The following is a 25305-nucleotide window of genomic DNA, read 5'->3' as shown; positions in this document are numbered from 1 at the left end:
GCCACGGGGGGAAAAAAACCCAAAATAGTAATAACACTGGTCAACAACAAAAACACATTTTTTTCAGACCTGGACTTTTGCAGCTGTTTTAATTTCAGGGTGCTGATTACAAATCTGATCTCAGATTTGCTCTATCACGTCTCATTTTTATGCTATCGGTATACCATATTTTCATTGATTTTACGCGAAATTAACTCTGTCACTTATGATTGCAAGTTTTTGCGAGTCAGTGACTGCTTTTGTGTTAAAATATGGTGCTGTATTTTTAGGATAGTGTGTTTATAATATCATTTTATGTAGATATCCACATTTATTTAACATTTTTCTTCTGCAGTTTTTAATGAAAATACAATATTTGATATCTCAAAAACCCGATGTGATAGACAAAAACTGATGCCAGATTTGGAATCGGCACCCCAAAATTACCTTAAACCCGTTGGCATACCTTATGCCAGAAAAAGTGTGTTGACCAGTGTAATCTGCGTCATCAGTTGTCAACGTTTGGGCTGCTGCTGCTGCTGCCGCGTGCGAGCGGATGCTGACACGTGGCCGCCCCAAGAAGCACCGCGGCGCCGCTGTCCGCGGTGCTGAAAGTGCACGCGGTGATGACGCGGCCCCGCGCCACGGCCCCCAAGGCGGCTTCGATCGTCTCCTCGCGCGGCGATTGAAGTTCGCTCTTGCGCTGCGGCAAGCTGGTCACCCACCCCCTTCGTGTGCCGTGCCGGCCTTCGTAGGTGCTGCTGCTACTCGCGAACAGTACTTGCCCCCAACAGTCTGTTTGAGGCTATACGAGGAATCTTTGTCTTTGTGAGTGTGTGTGTTGTTATTTCTTTGATTGTGTTCGCTGTTATGATTTGTAAGTGATTTTTTTTTCTCCGGATCAGATCACCGCGTGAGTTCAACGTCAATGTGTGTCGTGCACCCTTTTACATCCGGCTGACAGAGGACACCTTCAAGCCTGTCGTGACTACATTGTCGCAATGTCTAACGTTAGTACGTGTCTACGTTTAACTTCTTTCGCACTGTACGTAGTCAACCACGCGAATTGGAGGTGCGGGGCGGGGGTGACAACAAAATAAACACACACACGCGTTAAAAAAAATACACGGTTTATCAAACAAATCTGTACGAGACTCAGCTCTGACAGATTTCACGCTGGCGTTGAAAACAAACGAACCAAGTCTCTCACTCCGTGATGAGAGCAAACGTTCGCGTGATAATGGAACGGCGCTGAACCCTTTTTTTTGGTGATGAATGTGGCGTTTAACCACGTTCATCATCGCCGTGGAAACCGAACATTGGCATGCACGCTGCGTCGTGGTCTCTCTCACGCACGCCCCGACGCTCTCCGCCGGCTGCGAGGTGACGCCTTCCTGCTGTCTGGAAACGTTTTTGCAATTATCAAGATGCGGGGGGGGGGGGGATAATGTTCTTTTGCAAAGAATAAAAAAAATCTACTTTCCTGTAGTTAGCACATTTTTAAATTGTCATTGAAATTATTAATTTCATTTACCCGCTGACATTATTTGTGGACCACACGCGACATTCCCTTCCCGTGGGCTTCGAGGAGGCGCCGTACCCTAGCTTGCCAGGAGAATGCGGTACAGCGAAATAAATGTCGATTCCACCTGCTCCGTCCGTATGAACTATAATATTTCCCCCGCGACTGTGTGGGTTTTCACTAAATGCTCCGGTTTCCTCTGAAATGTAAACATTCATTGACTAGTTTAATAACACCTTCATAGAGAGAGGGCCGCAGAGCTTGGGCAGTTGTTGGCACCGGCTCATTGCGTTGGCTGCCTTCCTGCTCGTCTGTCGTTCCTCGCCTCGCCTCTGAGTCATCCTCTCTCTCTCCCTACGAGAGTGATTACTCATGGCCAAGCGAGATAACCAAACAAGGGCCGGTGCTGTGGCCGTTTTCATGTTTTTCAGCGAGACCGGCAGTGGTAATCGCGTAACGACCATTGCCTCTAGTGAACGTGAAGACCCCCCCCCCCACCCTCAAGTCATGAGCGTGCGTGGCGACCGCTCGCATTCCCAGCGTCGGCTGCAGCTCGCTGAGCCGCCAGCCGCGTAATTTGGCCGCCTATTCTGCCCATCGGCGGCGTGGGGTTTCACTCGCTCCGCACTGCCCTCACTCATCCCCCCCCCAACCCCATCTCACCCCCCTCCCCAAGTAGGAGCGGCACAATGTCCGGAGCAGCCGAGCTCGTCGGGTCTCCGCGCTGCCCCCTGCGTCGCTGATTTTAATTTACAGCCGGAACCCGGGGGAGCGGTTCGACCCCCCTCCCATACTTCGCTCCGACGTCACATTGCGGTGCCCCGCGGGAGGCCGAGTTATCTGCTAAGCGTGGATGCATGGCGGGCAAATTGTTCGTGACGGTGGTGGGATTGTTTTGTCTTTTTTGTCTTTTGCCTCCTCTCTTTCAGGGAGTGAGCGCCCCTCTGGATTGCGAGAGAGCATCGGATCGCCGCCGGGGAGGCATGAGCCCGGCCCAGGCATCGCAACCCAAGCCACCGCTGTTTTGGTGACGAAGCGATCGCCCTCACCACAACGGTCGCTGCCTAATATCCCACGAAGGTTTTAGCGAGCGACGCTCGGGAAAATCAGCCTCAGAACCACCGCTCGGTCGACAAAATTCACGTAACTTTACCGGCGGCTTGAAACTCAATTGCGGCGGCAGATCAACTGGAATCTCGGCCAAGCCTTCGTTTAGACCCGTTAGCGAAAGCATCGGAAGAAAAAAAAAACCCCATCTCGATCCGTCGAAGTAACGAAGGCCTCGGGCACGGAGGGGCTCGTCATGGAGGAGGCGAGGGACCGTCCCGCGTTCCTGCAGGGGGCGCGCGACATCGCACGCGAGGTGAAGCGGCAGGCGGCCAAGAAGGTCGGCCGCGGCTCCGACCAGATCCAGGACCAGTACACGCGGCGCTCGTACTCGCGCTTCACGGGCGACGAGGACGACGACGAGGACGAGGACTGGAGGGCGGACGCCAGGGACGCGCGCAGCGACGGGCGGCCGCCTCCTCCCGGCGCGAGGGGGGACAGCAACGAGGAGGGATCGAGCGATGCCACGGAGGGGCACGACGATGAGGCGGACGTGGAGGGATACGAGGGGGAGTACCAGGGAGCCTCCGACGGGGTCAAGGTCGCCCACGCCACGGTAGCGAAGTCGCGGGCGCTGATGGCGTGGAGTTTTTTTTTTCTCCGGATCCTCCGGTTTTTTCCCCCCCGCCACGTGGTTGAGCCGTCATTTGTGGCCAGGTCGCTTCTGAAAAAAACAGCTGGATAGCTCAGTGGGCCTTACCTGGTGAAGTAAAAAAGTAATGGTGAATCACCCCCACCTCGGCTGAAGGGGCTTTCACACACAAAGCATCCGGTGCGGTGGGTAGTGAACATCGCCACGAGGGAGACAAAAGTTGCTACTCACGAACAGCACTTGCTCCTACAAGTCTGCTAAGGCTATACGGGGGGTCTTTGTCTTTGGTTAGTAAACTGCACTGAAAACCCATTACGCAAGTTTGACTCCAGGCCACGGCTATCATCAATTTCATATATTCATAAAGGTCCTGGGTCGCTCTTAGGTTAACTCAGCCTCAAATGAGTACCTGGTGCAGTGTGTAAGCATCGGCACTGGGGAGACAAAGGCGACTGGGCGTGGTGTTGGCCACCCACCCCCTTGTGTGCCATTCTGGCCCTTGCCCCAAAAGACATGTATAGGTTGTAAGGGTATCTTCGTCTTTATGTGCACAAGACAAAAATCCCCCGTATAGCCTGAACAGACTGTTGGGGCAAGTGCGGCACACGAGGGGGTGGGTGGCCAACACCACACCCGGCCGCCTTTGTCTCCCTAGTGCCGATGTTTTACACACCGGACCAGGTACTCGTTTGAGGCTGAGTCGACCTAGGAGGGGGGGCAGGACTGGTTAAAATAATCGTCACTGATGTTGGCCGTGAGCGGGAATCGAACTCGGATCACCGGGCTCGTAAGCGCAGCACGCTTACCACCGCACACACACACACAACACACACACGCGTACAACACACACGCGCACACAACACACACACACACATCAAATACAGCGTCCTCTTACTTCCCACAAAGCCCCTTCTCATCTGTGGAGCACGGTTGCCCCCTTGTCGGCATACGCGTGCAGGAGCCGAGCAAGAGCGCGTCTTGGGACACGGAGGCGGGCAGGCGGAGCGACCGCGAGGAGCTGTCGCAGCAGTACGAGCTCATCCTGCAGGAGTGCGCCCACGGCAAGTTCCAGTGGAGCCTCTTCTTCACGCTGGGCCTGGCGCTCATGGCTGACGGCGTTGAGATGTTCGTCGTGGGCTTCGTCCTGCCCAGCGCCGAGAAGGACATGTGCCTCTCGAGCCAGAACAAGGGATGGCTCGGTGAGTGAGCGTAGAACCCGCCGGAAAGGTGTTTTTGTTGTTGTTGTTGTTGTTAGAGGAGCGAGGCAGTATGACAGGTGAAGGCTTCCGTTGAGGTCGTCAATTTTGGCCCTTTCTGGGCGCCCCCCACCCCCCGCCCCCCACCCCCCACGTGCCCTCCACACACAGATGTGCGGCCCTGGGAAAGTGCTCCACTGCTGCGATGCAGCCACGCAGCTACAGACTACGGCAGCAGCGATTTACCGTGTCCTGCCCTCACCTGCCTAGTTGTTAAATTGTCACGATTCAGGGTAACGATTTGATTAAAAAAAAAAATGTGTTTTATTCTTTACTACTATTATCTCGCAGCTGTCAGCTTGATGAAAACCTTTGCACGTGACATATACATTGTAACACGCGTGTTGTATACCTGTCAACCCCTTATCAGTGCCCTGCCTTATTATAGATCAATTCAGACCTTACTGGTCACCCCGTGCCCCCTTACAAATCTCAACGTTCATCCTACAAAGTCCCATCACAAGGGAGACACACAAACAAATAGACAATGTTTTCATTTTGCCCGTTTTGAAACGGCTGTACGCCGTATGGACCTGAAAACTCAATTTCCCTGCACAAGAATACGGGGTAAACCGTACGGGTTTGACAGCGATGGTGTTGAAGTCTTTCTCTTCGGCTGTGCCGTGTGGCAACATCCACCACCGCCACCACCACCGCCACCACCACCACCGCCACCACCGCCACCACCGCCACCACCACCACCACCACGACACCTTCGCCCCGGGGTGCCGCGTGCCCCCTCTCTCATCATCGTGCAATTTACACGTCACTCACCGGCAGGCCGCTTTTAATTGCCGGGCTGCGACGAGCGCGAACAATTATAACGTCTGGAATTTCTGATTTATAATAATGGGGGGGGGGGGGGGGTGCGTTAATCGCTAATCAGTCACGCATTATGTCGGGATCAAAAAGGCGCGGGCAGCTTTGAAACGATCCTCCGTCGTTTTAAACAATGGCTCGGGGGCTTTGTAATTGCACGGTGCCACAGTGTTGACCGAGTGGGAATTCACGCGACGTCGGACGGATGATTCACGCGACGGGGGACGCACGTAGCCTCGGTGGAGGGGGCGGGGCAGGTGGGGGGGGGGCATCGATGGAACGCTCTCGAGGTAACCGAGAGGCTCGGGCGAGCTCAGAGGGCTGAGCTGGCAAAGCTGAGATTCCGGGCCGAATGCCACGTGTCGCCCTCCTGGGAATAAACCGGGTTCTCAAGTGTACGCCAATTGATGGAGATGTCTTAATCACTTTTGGCTGTATTGCATGAAATCCATTACGGTGCGCGCACGTGTACGCATGTGTAAGGAGAGCGGCGGCTACCTTACACAATGCACTGCGCTACGAACCCGGCCACCCGAGTTCGATGCCCGCTCATGGCCGGCACCAGTGACAATTATATTATTGGAACCGGTCTTGGGCCTCCCCTAGCTCGACTCAGCCTTCAACTGAGCACCTGCCGCGGTGTGTAAACATCGCGACTGGAGAGACAAAGGCGGCCGGGCGTGGAGCTGACCACCTACCCGCTTTGTGTGCCGTGTTGGCCTTCACAGCACTTATCCCAAGAGTCTGTTAAAGCTACACGGTGGATCTTTGTCTTAGTTTTTGTCTTGCGTGTGTGTGTGTGCGTGCGTGCACCAGGCGGATTCGTGTATGTGGGGATGATGCTGGGCGCCGTGTTCTGGGGCGGCCTGGCCGACAAGATCGGCCGCCGGCAGTGCCTCCTCATCTCGCTCTCCTTCAACGGCTTCTTCACCTGCCTCTCGTCCTTCGTGCAGGGATACGGCGCCTTCCTCTTCTGCCGCTTCCTGTCGGGCATCGGGTACCGCTCGCTCCCCGCTCGCTCCCCCCTCGCTCCCCGCGCGCTCTCCGCTCGCTCCCCGCTCGCTCCCCGCTCGCTCCCCGCTCGCTCTCCGCTCGCTCCCCGCTCGCTCCCCGCTCGCTCCCCCCTCGCTCCCCCCTCGCTCTCCGCTCCCCGCTCGCTCCCCGCTCCCTCCCCCCTCGCTCCCCCCTCGCTCTCCGCTCGCTCCCCGCTCACTCCCCCCTCGCTCTCCGCTCTCTCACCGCTCACTCCCCGCTCGCTCCCCCCTCGCTCTCCGCTCGCGTTCACTGGAAACAACACGGGGACAGGGACGGGCACATATAACGGGGCCGGGGGGGGGGGGGCTTGCCTTAATCGTGGCCCCGATTGCCGTGCAACGCCACGCGACTGGAGCGGCCGTTGTGTGTCGGCGCGCCGTGTCGAGCGTGCGCGTCTGTTGGCTCGCTGCGCCCCACCAGGATCGGCGGGACGGCTCCGGTCGTCTTCTCGTACTTTGCGGAGTTCCTATCGCGCGAGAAGCGGGGCGAGCACCTGAGCTGGCTGTGCATGTTCGGCATGATCGGAGGCATCTACGCGTCGGCCATGGCCTGGGCCATCATCCCGCACTACGGTAACGCACGCCGGCGCACAGCACCACCTGTCCAACGCGTTGCGCAGATCTCCTCAAGCTCAGTTGCCTCCGACTGGCACGGTTGGCTACGTAGGATGCGAAATAAGTTCAACACGCATGCGTGTAGATAACGAAGTCAAAGTCCCCCCCTCACCGCCCCCCTCCCCCCTCCCATATAGCTGACACATTTGTGGCTGGGATTAAAACCCAGGTGGCAGGGTTTATAATGCAGTGCACAAACCGCTATGCCGTCTCTCTCCACGGGGGGACAAAGATCCCCGGTATGATGCTAGTTTTCATTACTGGCGAAACGAATTGTAAATGTTGTGGATTTACTCTCCAACACACCGGTGTGCTGTACTAGTAACGAATTGGCATATTTTGTGTTTACGTGACAAACCTTACTAATTGGCTGTGTCGGGTGGTGGCGGGTTTAATGACACGTTTATATTTACGCGATCTAACCCCCAAAAACCTCCCATGGATAATTTTGGTCGCAGAAGCCTCCCGCCACGTGTTAAACTGTTGGGGGCAAGTGCTGTTAGCGAGCGCCTGTGAAGGCCTCGCGCGGTGCATGGAAGTGGGTGGTGTGGCCAGCAAGGTGCTCGCTTAAGGCTAGGGAAGACCGAGGACCGGTGCCGAATGCTTTGCCATTGATATTGGCCATGGCCGGAATCAGATTTTGGGGGCCGCCAAGTTCCGCAGCGCGGTGCCCTCGCCTCTAGGGCTACCCGCCCGCGCCCTGCCCCCACCCCCGACACGCGCACAGCCCCATCCACATAACGCGCGCACAGTCCTAAACAGGTGCGCGCGCACTCCAGCCAACGTGTGCGCGGTCTGCGCAGCGCCGCATTCCCTGCCGTGAAGCCCCCTCGCCCGGTTGTGAAAAAAGCGCTCGGCCGAGGTGTCGTGGCGCTCAGGAGCTCTAATTGAATCCACCTGGTCCTAAAGAGCGCCCCTTTTATTTACTTTCGGCTTGTCCCTAAACACTGCGGAACACCGACGGAACACAATTACCGGCCGTATGGATTTTCCCGTCTGCTCCGCGGATGTGATTATACGCCATCGATAACTTACGTTCAAGCCCGCGCGCCCGCGTGCGCCGCCGCTTTGCACGGCCCGGGGTAGAAGAGAGAGTCGGGAGAGGGCGACGCAGGAGGGGAGAGTAAAGGGAGTGCAAATGTAGAGAGTGAGCGATAGGCGCATGCTGGCTGGAGCTCCGCTGAAGTTCTCTTTGGCCAAGGGCCGAGCGGCTTGACGGTGGAGTGCAGTTGATAAAGCGTCTTCTGCGTGGGGGTGGTTTTTGTTGTTGTTGTTCGCATGTGCGCCGTTAGAACGTCCCTCCGTGTGTAAAACCGGCTGTGATGGACGCGGCCGGGTTTAGTGAAAGGAGCCGCCGTAAACTGATCCGTTGGGCGTTCTCATCCGCAGCCGGGAGAAAGTCCAATGGTCTCGGATCTGGTGGCATTGTTGGGGCACAAAGCGGGGATTAGGATGAGGGGCGGTGTAGTCAGTGAATTAAAGGTTGAATCGTGGCGTTCGCACAAAAGGTGGACATTGAGAAAGGGCAACGGTGTTCGGAGACAGTGGGCAGCACTCGCGTGGTCACCAGGGTCTGTCCCATCAACCGCCTGCCAGCGGCTAACCTTCAACACTTCACGTGGCCTCAAGGTGCACATAGCCTGGCACAAGCGCCGTGGTTATTGTTGTTGTTATGTGCACGTACGTCGCGTGCGTCTGCGCGTGCGTGGTGCATGTGTGGTGCGTGCGTGTGTGCCTGGTGCGCGTGTGGTGCGTGTGCGTGGTGCGTGGTGCATGTGCGTGGTGCATGCCTGGTGCGCGTGTGGTGCGTGTGTGCGTGCGTGCAGGCTGGAGCTTCAGCATGGGCTCCGCCTACCAGTTCCACAGCTGGCGCGTGTTCGTCATCGTGTGCGCGCTGCCCGCCGTCTCCTCCGTCGTGGCGCTCACCTTCATGCCCGAGAGCCCGCGATACCTGCTCGAGGTGGCGCCCCATCCCCACTCCCCCCCCCCAACACGATCGTTTCTTTGTCTTCTGTATTTTTACTCTCGCTGCGCCGTGATGATGCCCCCCCACGCCGGCACTTTCGCAGGGGCAGCGCGCGTGGTCCCTGGAGCGTGCGGCCCAGCCAAGAGATAATTTTCAAGGCACTTCTGAGAAATCCTTCGAGTGGCATTTTGATCCTTTACACCAGGGTCGAGAGAACGCTTTACTCACTGAGGACCAAGTCTATCGGTTTCTATCTAAGTCCATGGGTAGTTATGTAACTCAATCGGTCTCTATGTGAGTCTATGGGTAGCGATGTAAGTCAGTGGGTCTCTATGTATCTCAGTGGGTCTCTACGTGAGCCTGTGGGTCTCTATGTAAGTCCATGGGTAGTTATGTAACTCAATGGGTCTCTATGTGAGTCTATGGGTAGTGATGTAAGTCAGTGGGTCTCTATGTATCTCAGTGGGTCTCTATATGAGTCTTTAGGTCTCTATATAGGTCTATGGGTAGCTATGTAACTCAATGGGTCTCTATGTGAGTCTATGGGTAGTGAAGTAAGTCAGTGGTCCCTATTTAAGCCCGTGGGTCCCCGGTAATCGGGCTAAGAAATCGTTTATTTTACACCGGCAGATGAAAGCGCGTTGCGACCTCAGGGAATCTCGGCGGTGTTGGCGCAGTGTGCCTCAGCTGCTGCCCCCGCGGCTGGCCACCGCTTCAGCTTTGTTGGACGAATCGGTGTTGCGGGGGCGCTCTGCCACTCCTGCTCATCGATTGGAGCCTGTCGGCGGGGGGGGGGAGGGGCGGTAAAGGGTCTCAGACAACGGTTCAATTTACGCGACACAATTTGTGGATGGGCGAGTCAGTCCGGGGTCCTGCCAGGCGATCACGGTTAATTGGGCAATCAATCGCCCTTGGATGGGGAACGACGTGAATGGTCACACCTGGCGCTGCCGCATCACAAATAGACACTTGCCCCCTCTCGCTCTCTCCCCCTTTAACAATTTCCCACCATTCCGAGACGCATGCAAGTTGCAGGGTGAGTGTGTGGGTGCCCCGTTCACCGCTGAATCTCGGAACGTGTAAGCGGCTCAGCGTTACATTTATTTAGAGAGGCGTAGCACGATTTTTTAAGACGTTGTACTTACCGCAGAGAACGGTAGCGACATTATCGAGCTCTACGATAGCTGGCGCAAAACTGTGGCACACGCCCTCCCGCATGGCCTTGTGGGAGCCTCGGTACCAATAAACGTGTTGTCTATTAGTTTTTCTTCTGGTTCCGTTTTGATGATGTACACGTATGTACGTACGTCATCAGAACGTGCACGTACGTCATCGTAACAGGAAAGGGTTAAGTGCCAAATGTAAGAAAATAGCGTCTGTTACTTACTCATTGTATTCTTTAGCTTGTCCCGCAAGATTTTATTCGAATCGTGTAATCCGTGTTTTGTCGAGAGATGAACAATCCAGACTGGTGCAGCGCCTTGTGTTGGAGAAAGCCCTCACAGAAGCGGGTACCACAGAACAGACGAGTGGTCCACAACTGGGGAGGCGATGCATGTCCCCACACACGCACGCTGCTCCGGAGAGAAGTGATCGTCGCCTGACAGTCGAACCAATCGTTTTAATTCTCAGAGACATAATTTAGCTCAGTAACGTGCAGAACCAAATTGAACATTATTGGACTTTTTGTTGTTGTTGTTGTAGTCTGGTCACCGATTTGACGCGGCTGAAACTCGGATTCGGATTTGAACTTATGACCTCAACCGTGCCGGTCGTCGCTCGCTGTTTGTAATGAATTATAACGATGAATATAAAATTATTTCAATCATGAGATGGACGGCATGCGGACATTTACGACGGAACAACCTGAATTTGTTGCAAATATTGAGCTTCTCACTGCAGCTTGTGTGTTGCTGGAGCCTCGAGCGCGCAAGGGGTTAACACCTCACAATCAGTAATCCACTCTCCTGTTCCCTCTCCTCTTAGTGTTCCGCTCTTTTCAGGGCGGCTCAGGAAATTGATGTTGCAAATAATTACGTGTTTGCCTCGGCAGTGCCACGTTCAAGCCTTTTAACAATTATTGATTTAGCTCTAAATGTTGCAGTCATTATTGTTTGCTACGCGTAAAGGTTGTTCCAAATTGCTTTGAACACCCGCTGTTCCCGTGGGTGAAATGGACATGTGTGTACGTATGTTGAACTTCTTTCGAACCGTACGTAGCCAACCGTGGAAATCGGAGGTGCGGGGGGAAGGACAAGAAATTGAACACAAAAAAGCAGTTCTAAGGAAATGAGTTTTCAATCTAGATTTCAAAGTGTAAAGCTCCAGTTGCTTCCTAATATCGGACGGAAGAGCATTCGAGACGGACGCAGAAGTGTATCTGAAAGCATGCAATGCGGCGGCCATCTTTGTTCGACGGTTAGTCAAAATCCGCTGCTGCTGCGAGGATGACCGGAGTTTGCGTGATGATGGTTCATGCTCCTCGATGAGATCAGCGAGCAGGGTGCAGGAGGAGGACGGTGGGTTAATATTATAGATCGTGGCACCCAGAGGTCGGTGAGCCAAGGTGAAGAGCCAATCCAAAACTATAAAACTATATTTTATTGAAAACTATTTTTTTATTTTACCAGCTAAGGCCCACTGAGCTATGTAGCACTTTTTCAGAAGCGACCTGGCCACAAATGATAGCTCAACGAAGTGACTCATCATGTGGCAATGTATAGCAGCCAAATAATCTAAACTCATTTTTCTAAATGTAGAGGGATAAACCGGAGGACCCAGAGAAAAATCCACGCGACCACGGGGAGAGAGACATGCAAACTCCAAATATACAGGCGTCAGGGTCGGAATCGAACCCACGACCTTCTGCATACCAGGCAAGGGAGTTAACATCTCGCGAATGCGGGCGTCCCTGACGGCGAAGATGAGGCTGTAAGCGTGGTCCTTGCCGGACTTGTTGAATACGTAACCAGGGGAAGATCTAAAAGCCAGTTTGAACATCCCAAGTTGATTTCGTGTGACCAGGCGAAAACGCAAGAGACCAGGATTATTAGCGTCTCATTTGCCGAAATTACAAAAGCCAAAACACGGATGGTTGGGGGCGAGCTGCCATCAGTGGGATTGGTGACCTCTTCGGATTTACTTTGACCTCTGTGCAGGTTACGGTTATTCACCCGGCAGAGATTTAATTTGCGCGGAATTTATGATCCTCTGTCAATGTGGATTGTGGGGGAGTAATAGACAACTTTAAAGACAGTTTCACCACAGAAATCACATCCACTATCACACCTCCGGTTTAGCGCTGTTGACTACGTATGGTGCGAAAGAAGTTCAACATCTTCTTGGTTCTTTCGGTAAAGTCACGTAGAAAGGAAGTAATAAAATAATAAAAAATAAAACATAATAAAATAATTCTCACGACGTTTCGGCCACAACGCAAGCAGCCGTCCTCAGGTGAAAACCAGGTCTGAATTCAGACGCTGTCACCTCGACAGACCTGGTTTTCACCTGAGGACGGCTGCTTGCGTTGTGGCCGAAACGTCGTGAGAATTATTTGATTATGTTTTATTTTTATTATTTTATTACTTCCCTTCTACGTGACTTTACTGAATAGAACCAAGAAGATGAATCCCTGCAGTCACGAAAGCTTTAAATCGAAAATTCAACATCCATAATCTATGCCTAGAGCTTGCTGGCTGGCTGCTGGCTGGGTTCCTCTCCACCCCAACGATAACTGTTGGTAGTGGATGTCGTTGGCCGTTGCCACCGAAACTAGCTGGGTTAGCTGGCCAAACGGAGTTTTCCGTGTAACAAATAAGTACTGAATTTAAGGGGTGGAACAAGTTCGGGAGATATATCATAGACGGCGACACCGAAGAGGTCGGAGTAACAAATACAGAAGACTGACACACGTTCATTATTTTACCAGAATATTCTTTGAATCCTAGAGAACGTAAAAAAATAATCACGGTACATATTATCTTGCCATTTTACGACGTAACAAAGCGTATTACTTTTAGTGCTCCGAGTACAGGAGGTTTGTGAAAAGAGCATGAACATTTCAGCTGTCTCTTATTTTCCGGTGCAGAGCAAAGGGTTCTCTCCTCCTAAAAAACACACATGATTCGGTCCGACGGGCCTAATAAGGCCCTTCTCGACCATGTTTACCCAGCAGCATTTGTCAAAGCAAGCAAACCGTGGACCGCTTTTGATTTTCTGAGCCTCATCGGCAGAGGTGTCACCTCTTGAAACAGAAACCACTGCATTGCCCCAACCCTCTAGGGCCTAGGCAATCAATCGCGTAGACTGCCATGATGCCGGTGTGTCACTGCGGCGCCGTGTGCGTGCGTTCCAGATGGGCAGGCACGACGAGGCCTGGATGGTGCTCAAGCAAGTCCACGACACCAACATGAGGGCCAAGAAGCAGCCTGAGAAGGTCTTCACCGTAAGTGACCCCCACCCCCAAGTGCTGTCGGCGAGGACCGATTTGAGGCCGGCATGGCACACGAAGTGGTTGGGTGGCCAGAACCGCAGCCCGGCTACCTTTTGCCTCCCTATTGGCGACGTTTACCCATCGTGCCAAGTACTCATTTGAGGCTGAGTCGACCCAGGGGAGGCCCAGGAGCGGTTCAGGTAACCGAACTCGGGTCGCATCGCGCCCAGCCACTACGCAACCGTTGTCCGATGCACGCGCCCAGCGCAGCCAGTTCCAAAGAAATGCGTTTTCAATTAGGTTATTTAAAAGTGCACAGCTCCCGTGGCTTTCTAATATCAGAAGGAAGAGCGTTCCAGACGGCCGCAGAGCCGCATCTGAAAGCGCCGCGCAATTCCGTCCGACGGTTACCTAATTACTCCACGTATGGGCCTTGATTAATTGACGTACAGCAGTTTATATAATTCGGATTCAGTGTGTCAAATTACAGCGCATCCCCCGCTGCACGAGGGCGCACCACCACCCCTCCCCCGCGCTTCGTGCGGCGGTCACTTTGCCAGAGCGGCCGCTCGCCTCGTCCCGCTAATGGGGGTCACGGCGAGGTCGCAGCAGCCTCATCTTTTTTCATTCGTTTAGCTCAAAATCAATTTATCGGTCGTCGCTGGTGATGCACGATGCCGAGGGGGAGGTGGGGGGGGGGCCTGTAAATATTTGTACCATGTACCGTCCCGGTGTTTATTTTTAGTTCACCGAGGGCTACATCGTGCGAACGCTCATTTAGTGACGTCGCGGCAAGCGTTAGTCATGAGAAGGGGAGAGTGCGCGCGCGCGCCGAGCTCACAGCGCTCGGAGAGGAATACAGCCTCCAATTAAATACAACCTCATGCACAGCCCTTTTGTCCATCCACTGCTGGTCAGTGCTGGTTGGTAAACGCAGGGAAGCACAGACGGTACCATACGTGTCTTTTTACACTGCCCTCTGCTGACCGCCACGTGGCACAGATTCCCCACGGGCACTATCCGTGCTCTCGAACCTGCTTAGCGGCACCGCTGTAGGCGCCGCGGTTGCCCGCACAACCCCAGGCACGTGGCACGATCGACAGGAATGCCGATCGTGCCGTCAACGGAGCCTTTGAATGCGCAGCGGCGCAAGGGCAGTCCGATCAGCGCCCAGTCGGTAGCCGTACGATCGTCGTGCGGTGGAAACTCGTCTCATGCGCCTCCTGGGAGCCGCTTGCCTCCGGTCGTTTGCGTGCAGGCACGTGGCCGAGGCTGCGAGCACGTGGCCGAGGCTGCGCGTGCGTGGTGGCTGCGCGCACGGATGCGTGCCTCTCAGCAGCGTGCGCACGCTCTCGTGGTGCAGGTGACCCAGATCAAGATGCTGAAGCAGCAGGACGAGATGGTGGAGATCGAGACGAGCACGGCCATCTGGTACCGCCGCTGGATCGCGCGCGTCCTCTCGCAGCTCAAGGCCGTGAGTCGCACGCGGTCGCCCCGCCGTGACCTCCGGGTCTGTCCTCGGTGACCTCCTCTCGGCGAGCCTTCGACACCTCGCGTGTCCTCAAAGTCCACCAAGCCTGGCGCAAGCGCCGTAGGGACGTGGCCGTCCACTTCAATGGCGAATGTCAGCTGTTGTTGCTATTGTTGTTTTTGTGTGGTTATCATCAGTCCGTTTGTTTACACGGGAAAGTCCCAAGACTGTTTTTCATAAGGGTCCTGACACGTTTTAACGATAGGAGGCTGCTACGATCACCGTATGTCATACAAATCAAGTAATTTTTCTAATTCGGACCACGACGACGGCACACAATGGCTGGACTCTTGCAAATGAGGTCACAGGGTCTTCTGACATCCGCCATGAAGCAGACGGCGTGTACTTTCGTGGTCAATACAACACCACCGCCGAAGCCCCGCCGCCGTATTAATCGGGGCGGCCGTTGTACTTCGAACCGTCAACCTCTGCAAACGAGCGATGGAGCTTGCTTACTGTGGGGCCGCGTCACCATGCACTGCAGCAGCAGCAGCAGCAACAACTCCGAGTAGAGCCGGGCTATCTGACTCTATAGGCCAGCGGGTCGGCAACTGAATAATAAGCCACTTGTGTTCGAATTCGGTAAGAAACGCACAATGCATGTGGTGAATACGAGACGTGGCCCTTAATAAACAGCGTCACGAAGCAGGCGTTAAATAGCTGTTGCGAGAACATTGCTCCCAGGACAAAAGCTCCTTTCTTCACCCGGCCGTGCGGATAAGGAACGCTGCCTCCCTCAACACATTGTCGGCGAAATCACCGATTCTGGTCTTCAGGCCTTCACCGAGCTCACACACACACGGGGCATCTCCTAACTTCGCCGCACGCCGTGTCGGGACTGAGCCCTTGACCTGCAGTGACACCAATGATTACGCCGATTAGACATACTAATGTCTGAAATGGCCAATAAAAAAATATAAATAGATGATTCTATTGGCGGTACCCTGGGGTACCAAATTATACAAAATGGCCGAGGCAATTAAATGTTTTATTTCTGGGACACTTTGTTTCCAGGGGTGTACTTCACTCCGCGACTGGGGTACCAATCAATCCGAAATCAGTGCCACACTCCGCGATGTCGAAACGCAGCGAGGACGATTGCGCTGAAACCCTGAACGCTCGCGGTATGCACCATAGTGCATCGTGCACAGCTCGTCGAGATGAGTCGATTGCCGCATCGCCGACCATCAACAGACTAAAAATTACCGCATCACGGACAATACGTGAGAGCCGGGCTACTATGGTACCCCGGGGTGCTGCCGTGAGGCTCAGATAAATAAAACATAAAAAATGAACAAATAAATGCGGCTCCGTAGCTGCAGGCTGCCGAGCCCTGCTTTCGCCATCGATTAAACCCTGACTCATCGGACGATGATAAAATATATCTATATACGACGGCAGAGTATTTCCGCGGCTGTGCTGTTGCGCGCGCGTTGCTCGGCGCGATGTCCGACGTTTGGCCCCCGCCCCCCCGCACAGATTTGGCGCACGCTGAAGCAGTGCTTCGAGCCGCAGCTGAAGCGGACGATGATGCAGCTCGTCGCCGTGTGGCTCCTGCTGTCGTTTGGGTGAGAATTCCACGTCTATTCTGTTTCTTTCTATTTTACCAGGCAAGGCCCATCGAGCTACACAGATCTTTTTCACAAATAATAGCTCGGCGAAGCGGCTTATCGTCGTGTGGAAATTTCTAGACGCCAAATACTCTGAACGTACGTTGATTCTAAACGTGGAAGGAAAAACCGGAGGACCCGGAGAAAAATACACGCAAACACGGGGAGAGAGAGAGACACGCCAACTCCAAATATACAGGCGTCAGCGTCGGGACCGAACTCCCAACCTCCTGTACATGAGGCACGGTAGTTAACATCTCACCGCCGTGGCTGCTACCACCGATGATGATGATGAGTCTCTACAACAACGAAACGTGCTTGCGGAGAGATTGAGGGGCCCTGGTATCGCGCGCACACCCCGAGGACACGCTGCCCACTTTGCCCCGCACCAGGTACTACGGGCTGAGCGTGTGGTTCCCCGAGATGATCAAGCAGCTGCAGGCCGACAACTATGCGTCGCACCTGAAGGAGTTCGACAAGGAGCGGGTCACCGACCAGACCTTCAACTTCACGCTGGAGAACCAGGTTCACCGCGACGGGGAGTACATCAACGACCGGTGAGCACGTGCTTGCGTGCGTGGGGAGTATATCCTTGTAAGTGTGTGTGTGTTGGCCACGTGTGTGTGTGTGTGCATGGGGGAGCTAAGTGGTCTCGCCGAAGACCGGTACCAGCGGTGTGAAGATCGGCCTTTGTGGAGGAGGCTCGTGAAGGACGCTACCGGGCAGTTGGATGCAGTCGCCCTCCAGTAACCGCGGAGGGGAGAGGAGCGACGCTCACAACAACGAGCGGAGCGCGGGCGGCTAAAATACAGAAAGTTGGCACAGTAGGGGGCGCAGGTGGTGCATCGGCCAGTCATCTGAGTCAACCCATGGCACCTGGGTCTCTCCCATGACGTCCTGCCAGCGGGCGTGCGACACTTAACGTGGCCGTAAAGTGCACCTAGCCTGGCACAAGCGCCGTAGTGATGTCGCCGCCACTTAGTGGTGAATAGCGGTTGTTGTTGTCGATCACTCACAGTGGCTGCCCCTCTGCTGGAGGCGGATGCTATAGATGTTCGCTGTATGTGAATTGCCGTAGGTGGGCACTGTATGTGTACGATGCAGGTGGTTGCTGTATGTGTATGCTGTAGATGGATGTTGTAGGTGAATGCTGTAGGTGAATGCTGTAGGTGAATGCTGCAGGTGAATGCTGTGGATGGATTCTGTCGGTGGATGCTGCCCTGATCGCCTGTTAATGTGTTGGCCACTGGAGGCAGCGATTGTCCGCTTAGTGCGGGAACGATGCTGGAGTCTCACCCTGCTGAGAGCGCTCATTAAGATGCTCGGTTGCCCCGGGCCACTGTTGCCTAGGCAACTCAGCCCCTTCACCCCCCCTACCACTCCTCTCAAGCCTCCGACACACGTGCTCGGCGCTTCGATTTCGAACCCTCGGTGCGTTTTTTTTGCCGTGGGCGACTCGTTCCGCCTCGCAGGTTCGTCAAAATCAAGTTCAAGCACGTCATCTTCGAGAATTCCCTCTTCAAGAACTGCGACTTCGATGACATCACCTCCACGAACACGTTTTTCAAGAACTGCACCTTCATCGGCACCACGTTTTACAACACAGGTAGAGTCCCCGGGGGTCAGAGGTCGCAACCGGGTACCCGATACCCGTACCCTACCCGATACCCGGCTACCCGCACCCGGCCGGGTACGGGTACGGGTACCCGTTTGCGACCCTGGTGCGGCCGGGTACGGGTAGACCGTGAGTCACTGGTGAGTAACTGTTTGTCACTCATTTCCCAACGTCTTGTCTCTTCTCACAATTCAAGTTCCTAGAATCAACCCACCCACGCCTGCAACATGGCTTCATCCCAGAGGTCGCAATCAGGTACCCGATACCCGTACCCTACCCGTACCCAGCCGGGTACGGGTAGGGTACTGGTACGGCCGGGTACGGGTACGGGTACCCGTTTGCGACCCTGGTGCGGCCGGGTACGGGTAAGGAATCAAAACCCGTTTGCGACCTCTGCCGGGGGTCGCCCAGAACGGAACCGCAGAGCGCGCTGCAAAACAGCGGTGCTCCATTCGCAAATTTCGAGGAGATGAACATCGCAGCAGCAATGCACCACTCCATTACTCCTGACACAACCATCTCGCCCCACCACCTCGGTGTGGAAAAGTGAATGTCGTTGCTCTGCATCACGATCAGCCACGCGCAGAAGAGGAATGCCCCCGTACCTGCTATCCCCATCCAAGTACAGTTATACTCCGACGTACGTCTCCCCGTTTTATGTCGTTTCGCGAATACGTCGTCGCTTTATTATTCATGATCAACGTTTTTGGGTTAGATCGCGTTATTTATAAATGTGTCGTAACCCTCCACCACCCGACACGGCCAATCAACAAACAAGTGTCACGCTGACAAAAAACTAATAGTTCACTACTTTAGCCCACCGGTGTGTTGAAGCGTGAATCCACAACATTTACAGTTTTTTCAGTACGACGTTTCGCTGGTAATTAAATCCAGCATCATCGGGCAATTTGCCAGAATGGCGAATTGCTGATTGGCCGTGTCGGGTGGTGGAGGGTTACGACACATTTATAAATAACGCGATCTAACCCAAAAAACTTTATTATGAATAATATTCAGAGCTCTGATGAGATCAGGCGCATTCAGAGTGACTTGCTGATGAGAATACTATTTAGACTGCATTATAATAACTATTATTACCGTCCGGTGCCTGTGCTGCCTTAGATCTCTACGACTTCAAGTTCGTGAACAGCCGGCTGATCAACAGCACGTTCCTCCACAACAAGAAGGGCTGCCACATCGACTTCAGCAGCGACTACAGCGCCTACTGGGTCTACTTCGTCACCTTCCTGGGCACCCTCGCCGTGCTGCCGGGCAACATCGTCTCCGCGCTGCTCATGGACAAGATCGGCCGCCTCAACATGCTGGGTAGCGCCTCCAGCCGCCACCACTGCAGGGTTCACCCGCACCGCGTGTCCTCAACGCGGAGGTCGTCGTGGAGGGCGGGGGGGGGGCTGATGGTGGTGGCTATGCACGTGGCATGTGGCACGTGCTCTGGCACTGCGTCGGGGGGGGGGGGGGGCGAGGGTTGGCGGATCACCGCGCGAATGTCGGGAAACTCCCTTCCCGTCAGTGTCGACGAGGTTGCCCATACCCAGAAGCAAGCAGCGCTGCAGAAATGTTCCAAGTCGGTATGGGATAGAGCGTTTCCCCCTCGCATTTGTGTGGGTTTTCTCCAGGTGCTCCGGTTTTAGGCCCACATGGGAACACTCGTGAATTGGTCGATAACACCTTCATATGGTGTGCCATGGTGGCGAGATGTTAACTACCTCGCCTGGTATACAGGAGGTCATGGGTTCGAACCCGACCCTGACGCCTGCTGTGTATTTGGAGTTTGCGTGTCTCTCTGGCTATATAGCTCAGTGGGCCTTACCTGGTAAAATAAAAAAAAATAGTACACTATGAGACCTCCTTTACCAGTGTCAAAATATAGTAATAGGTTTTTACCCTTTCAACTGGTACAAAAACTGACACCTTTATACAAGGGATCATGTTTACAATAACCACAACACAAGCAGTCAAAATGCAAAGAAAAATAAACAACTCTGATAATGATATGCACTGTCCTTGAAGTTGATTGGTCCACACCCGAGACAGCTTTTCTTAGAGCCTAGTCTCCATTGGTGTTGGACCAAATGACGCCAAAAGACCTAGTCTCCATTGGTGTTGGACCAGATGACGCCAAAAGGCGTATTATTACAATAAAAATTGTTCAAATATATAGAGGACTGAAGATCTTGGGCAAGTGTTGGTGCCGGATCATTGCGTGGCTTGTCTGTGGTTCTTCCTCGCTCCTCTGCGTCGTTCTCTCTCTACGAGAGAGAGAGAGCGAATCCTGTGCACATTATAAGTTGACATTATTATCGTTACGTAAACATTGGGGGGTTTGTGTGTGTGAGTGTACCGTTTCCAACAAAGTAGAAAAACAGAACCAGGTTACAGGGGACGGCAGTGCCCGCTAGAGTCAAATGTGCCTAGAGGATCACCCGGCTCTCACTTCGTTGCCCCGTGTGCCAGGCGGCTCCATGGTGCTGTCGGGGATCAGCTGCTTCCTGCTGTGGTTCGGCAACAGCGAGGCGACCATGATCGGCATGCTGTGCCTCTACAACGGCCTCACCATCTCCGCTTGGAACTCGCTCGACGTCCTCACCGTGGAGCTCTTCCCCACCGACCGCAGGTGGCCTGCCATCGGCGCGTCGTCTCGCGACCCACAGGCGACGCCGTTGACGTTGTTGCCCTGAAACTCCCCACCGCTGGGACAAGGCCCTCCCCCCCCCCCCCTCCCTCCATTCTAACCCTCCACTCCTTCCTTGCCTCAGCTGCTCATGTCCGTTCGCGAGCTTCGAACTCTGCGATGTCGCCTGCCGCCCCTTCCGCTGTATCCCTCTGCTTCTCTTCGCTTCGCTCGTTCGCCACTCGAATTGAGTTAGTTCCCTCTCTCACCGCTCCTCACTCGTTCTCATGACTCCTCCACCGTCGCCGGCGTGACGTTGTCATCCTTGCGCGGCACACCTAGGCCACCAGAAACGGCTGGCAGGCACGGCTCGCCTTCAAGCCCGTATCACCCGGCGCATACAGCGCACCTGGGCCAGCACACCTCACCTGCTCTTGTCGTTGCTTCCGCGCTTGTGTCTGCGCCACGGTCAGGGCCACGGGGTTCGGCTTCCTGAACGCGCTCTGCAAGGCGGCCACGGTGATGGGGAACCTGATCTTCGGCTCGCTCGTCTCCATCACCAAGGCCATCCCCATCCTGCTGGCGTCCAGCGTGCTCGTGGCCGGCGGCCTCGTCTCGCTGCGGCTGCCCGACACGCGGAACCAGGTCCTCATGTGAAGCCGACGACCCGCGGGAGGCGAGAGCAGGGAGCGGGCGGGCGGGCGATCGCTCAGACACAAACCTGCAGCGTGATCTTGTGTGACGGGGCGGGGGGGGGGGGCGGTAAGGGTGGGGGGCTTATGATAACTTGGCGGGGGCGGGAAGGAGGTGCATGACACAGTCAGTGTCAAACAAACGTTCGATGCTAAACACAACGATTGAATGAATACGATTTGCCAAAATTTGGTCAATTGCTCACAGAGTTGCTGAATTGGTGAGACCAACCGGCAACGTCGCTCCCCTTGTGGCAGACTGGTGCCCACTTGGTGGCCGGTGCTGCGTTCACCCGGGGAGAGCTGCCACACCTACAGGGTAGTCCGTGGTCGGGGTGGTGGTGATCCGCTTGTGACCACCGTGCGTTCTGCTCTCACTCTCGCCCCCTGTGTTTGATACGAGGAGAGGCAATACCAACAGTTCTTGACTTGACTGTCACAATTTATAGAGGGGGCTCAGCCCCTCCCCCCTCCCCCGCTCCCCCCGAGACGCTGCCAGCCTCGCCGTGGAGCGCAGAGAGAGGCTGCGTCTGATGCTGGACAACCCCGAGCGAGACATTGATTCGCTCCGCTGTTGCTCTTCGCACGTTGTCGATAAGGGGGGGGGGGGGGCAGCGGAAGGGGGGGGGGAAGAAATCTTAAAAGAGTTGCAAATGCGCCCCGCTAGCGTGTTGTGCGTGCGTTAGCCAACACAAGCGTGAAATTGCATTTTTGTCGGTGATGTTCAGCACTCGGCGCCCACCTCTGTATTCGCCCTGACGACGCGCTGCTGCTCCAAATTATGACTACGGTTATTTTGGTTCGATCACAAAATGCCCACACGAATGCAAAGAGGCAGCGGGGTATATATATATATGTGTGTGTGTGTGCACGTACGGCGTTTGTCATAGGTGGTGGAGGTGCATCCCCTTGCTCACGGCACTGCTGCGGAAAGGGCATCCGCTAGAGGGAGCTACAGAGAGCCCTCCGAGAGGGTCGTTGGCCTATTATGAGAAGAGCTTTTCCCCGTTTTTTTTTCTGGCAACAAAACAGTTGCGTTAAGATGTTAAAACACCAAACTGAAACCTTTTACAATAAATCATGTCTGCATTAACCACAATACTTGTGGTCAGAATGCAAACAAATAACATACACTGATAATTAATATATGCACTGTCTTTGAAACTGAATGGTCCACCCGGTGGTGTTTTAACATCTCAACACTTAAAACATAATAAAATCTTAACACTTGTTTTGTTGCCTGAAAAAAAAGGGCGAAAACCTATTCTCATATTTCGGTACTGGCAAAGGAGGTCCCATGAAGTTGGCCTATTCTTCCACACTGCCCAGACAATATATACATATATTTACACACGTGCGTGTGTGCGGGTATATTTGTATTGTATATACAGAGGTCATTGCGTGGCTTAGGAATGGAAGTCAGTTGCAGGCAGCTTAGAGTAGACACACGTACAAAAACAAAGACAAAGATCCCCCGTATATCCTTGACATATTGTTGGGCAAGTGCTGTTCGCAAGCAGCCCCCTATGAAGGCCGGCACGGCACACGAGGGGGTGGGTGGCCAACACCATGCCCGTACACACACACATGCACACACACACATGCACACACACACGTGCACGCGCATACGCGATGGGTGGTCAAGAGTTCGTCCGCTGACCTTTTACCAGCCCCCCCCCCCCCCCGATTTCTCCCACACGCAAAAAAAACATTCCAATAAGAATTTTTGGCCAAATATTGCAATAACGAGGACCTTCTTTAAATTAAAAGTGCTGAGGCAATCGGCGAGGCTTTCCTTAATAGGTAGAGAAATAATATTGCCGTGTTTTTTTTTATCAACTGCCAGTGAGAAGAGTGGGTTCAATATGCAAGTAGGCGTTGTGCATCCGAGCGGGGGTGGATTCGCGTACGCCGCGTGGCAGACCGCTCGTTGATAGGCCGGGTCAGGGCCGGTTGGGGCCCGTTTGGGCCCCTGCAGACATCCGCTGACCAGTGCCAAAGGCAGAATCATGGCGCACGCATCTACCGCCAATGGCTGATAAGCACCCGGGGCCGCATCGTCTGCGATGAGTTCCGTCCAGTAGTTACGTTTACTGCATCAAACAAAAAAACAACAATAGAACTGGCAGTGTTTTGTAACGTTGCGAAGGAAAATTTTTTTTTTTTAAAGGAGAGCTGTTTTTTTGTTGTTGTTACCGTAAGAAATAGCCACGTCCGAAGCGAGAACGTTCGTGCTTCGTCAGATTCATATCGGCCCCGAGGATGAAGCGTGCGTGCGCGTGCCTGTGTGCGTAGTCCGACTGACTGCCGTGATCAACGTTGGCGTTTTAGATTAAATTGCCCCTCCCTGGCGTGCTTATCGGGGCCTTGCTAGTGCTATTAGTTGTACGTTATATTGAGTCTCCCGTCTCCCTAAGTCAACGAGTTAAAAGAGGAATATGAAATGCATACAGCTGGGTGTATACTAGGTAGTCAGACACTACCGTAACCAAAGCACCATTTTAAACCAAATGGGATTTTGTGAAAATTGCATCCCTCGACTGGATCTTTGCAGAGCGCATGTCCCTGGTGTCCAGGAGGTTCGGAGTTTTTTCTTTGATTGATTTCGTAGGTTTCTCTTAGGCTTGAGTCGACAGAGGTGGGTGGTGGTGGTGGGGGGGAAGACAAAGGCCCCTCCGCTTGTGTCGTTGAATTAATCTGCCGGAGCGAGGAGGGCTGGGTGCGTGAGCGTGCGACCCACCACGTGTTTACTGAGGACAGAGGACCGAACCGTGCGGAGAGAGGGGGCAGCCATCAGTTACTCGGGACCGGCGTTAAATTTGTTCACGAGACTTGTGTTTTGTTTTTTACTTAAGCCAATGATGACTGCGAGTGGATGAACATCATCGGGCGTGACGACGACGATGACGACTTAGCAACTGAAAACCCGCGACATGACTCGCTGTGACGAGACGAAATAAACTGGTCTGAATGAAGACGCAGACTAAGATAATACGATACCACTGGTCAACACACTTTTTCTGGCATAAGGTATTCCAACGGTTTTAATGTAATTTTGTGGTGCTGATTCCAAATCTGGCATCAGTTTTTGTCTATCACATCAGGTTTTTGAGATATCAAATATTGCATTTTCAATTAAAACTGCAGAAGAAAAATATTAAATAAATGTGGATATCTGCATAAAATGATACTATAAACACACTATCCTAAAAATACAGCACCATATTTTAACACTAAAGCAGTCACTGACTCGCAACAACTTGCAATCATAAGTGAGTTAATGTCGGGTAAAATCAATGAAAATGGGGTATGCCGATAGCATAAAATGAGATGTGATAGAGCAAATCTGAGATCAGATTTGGAATCAACACCCTGAAATTAGTCTAAAACAGCTGCAAAAGTCCAGGCCAGAAAAAAATCTTTTTTTTTGTTAACCAGTGTAATTCGTTGTTCGCGACCGCAGTGTGCCAAGCTGCAGCAAACATGATCATTCGTTGTGTGTGTGTATACTAGGCTCGCTGACCTGATAACATTGGGAGAGGGAACGTTGCCTGCTTCTCACAGCAAGATTTAATAAATCAGAGTGGGAGCTACATTTTCGGTTGATTTAGTAGACTAGACTTCGAGAATGGGTATATGAAATCCACGGACAAAGGCTACACTGCACAGGTTGTCGTCATCAGTTCGATTAAGACGAAAATGACAACAAATTCCGACTAAGTTAACACTGCCCGGTGCCTCCTCTTGTCTCCCGTCATTTCACCTCCTCATCAACTAAACTAAACATTCATTTTATTTTACCACTGAGCTATATAGCTCTTTTTCAGAAGCAAGCTGTCCACAACCGATAGCTCAAAGAAAGTGGCTTATCATGTGGAAATGCACTTCAGACTAATACTCTAA

At 53.6% G+C, this 25305-nt stretch overlaps 1 protein-coding gene across 1 annotated transcript; it reads left to right on the top strand.

The window, feature by feature from the left end:
- The first annotated feature begins 2441 nt into the window (after positions 1 to 2441).
- LOC144731394 (synaptic vesicle glycoprotein 2C-like) lies at positions 2442 to 21383 on the top strand. Its single transcript, XM_078612412.1, has 13 exons — positions 2442 to 3164; positions 4126 to 4399; positions 6092 to 6272; positions 6731 to 6882; positions 8751 to 8884; positions 13245 to 13334; positions 14686 to 14832; positions 16333 to 16421; positions 16856 to 17020; positions 17936 to 18069; positions 19201 to 19404; positions 20554 to 20713; positions 21184 to 21383. The coding sequence occupies exons 1-13, from the start codon at positions 2805 to 2807 to the stop codon at positions 21365 to 21367; spliced, it is 2274 nt and encodes a 757-aa protein (XP_078468538.1). The 5' UTR covers positions 2442 to 2804; the 3' UTR covers positions 21368 to 21383.
- The last annotated feature ends 3922 nt before the right edge of the window (positions 21384 to 25305 follow it).

The sequence above is a fragment of the Lampetra planeri genome, chromosome 39 (assembly GCF_965212315.1).
Source record: "Lampetra planeri chromosome 39, kcLamPlan1.2.h2, whole genome shotgun sequence".
NCBI lineage: Eukaryota > Metazoa > Chordata > Hyperoartia > Petromyzontiformes > Petromyzontidae > Lampetra > Lampetra planeri.
Note: the sequence above shows the minus strand (reverse complement) of the source record. Positions and strands in the feature narration are given on the sequence as shown.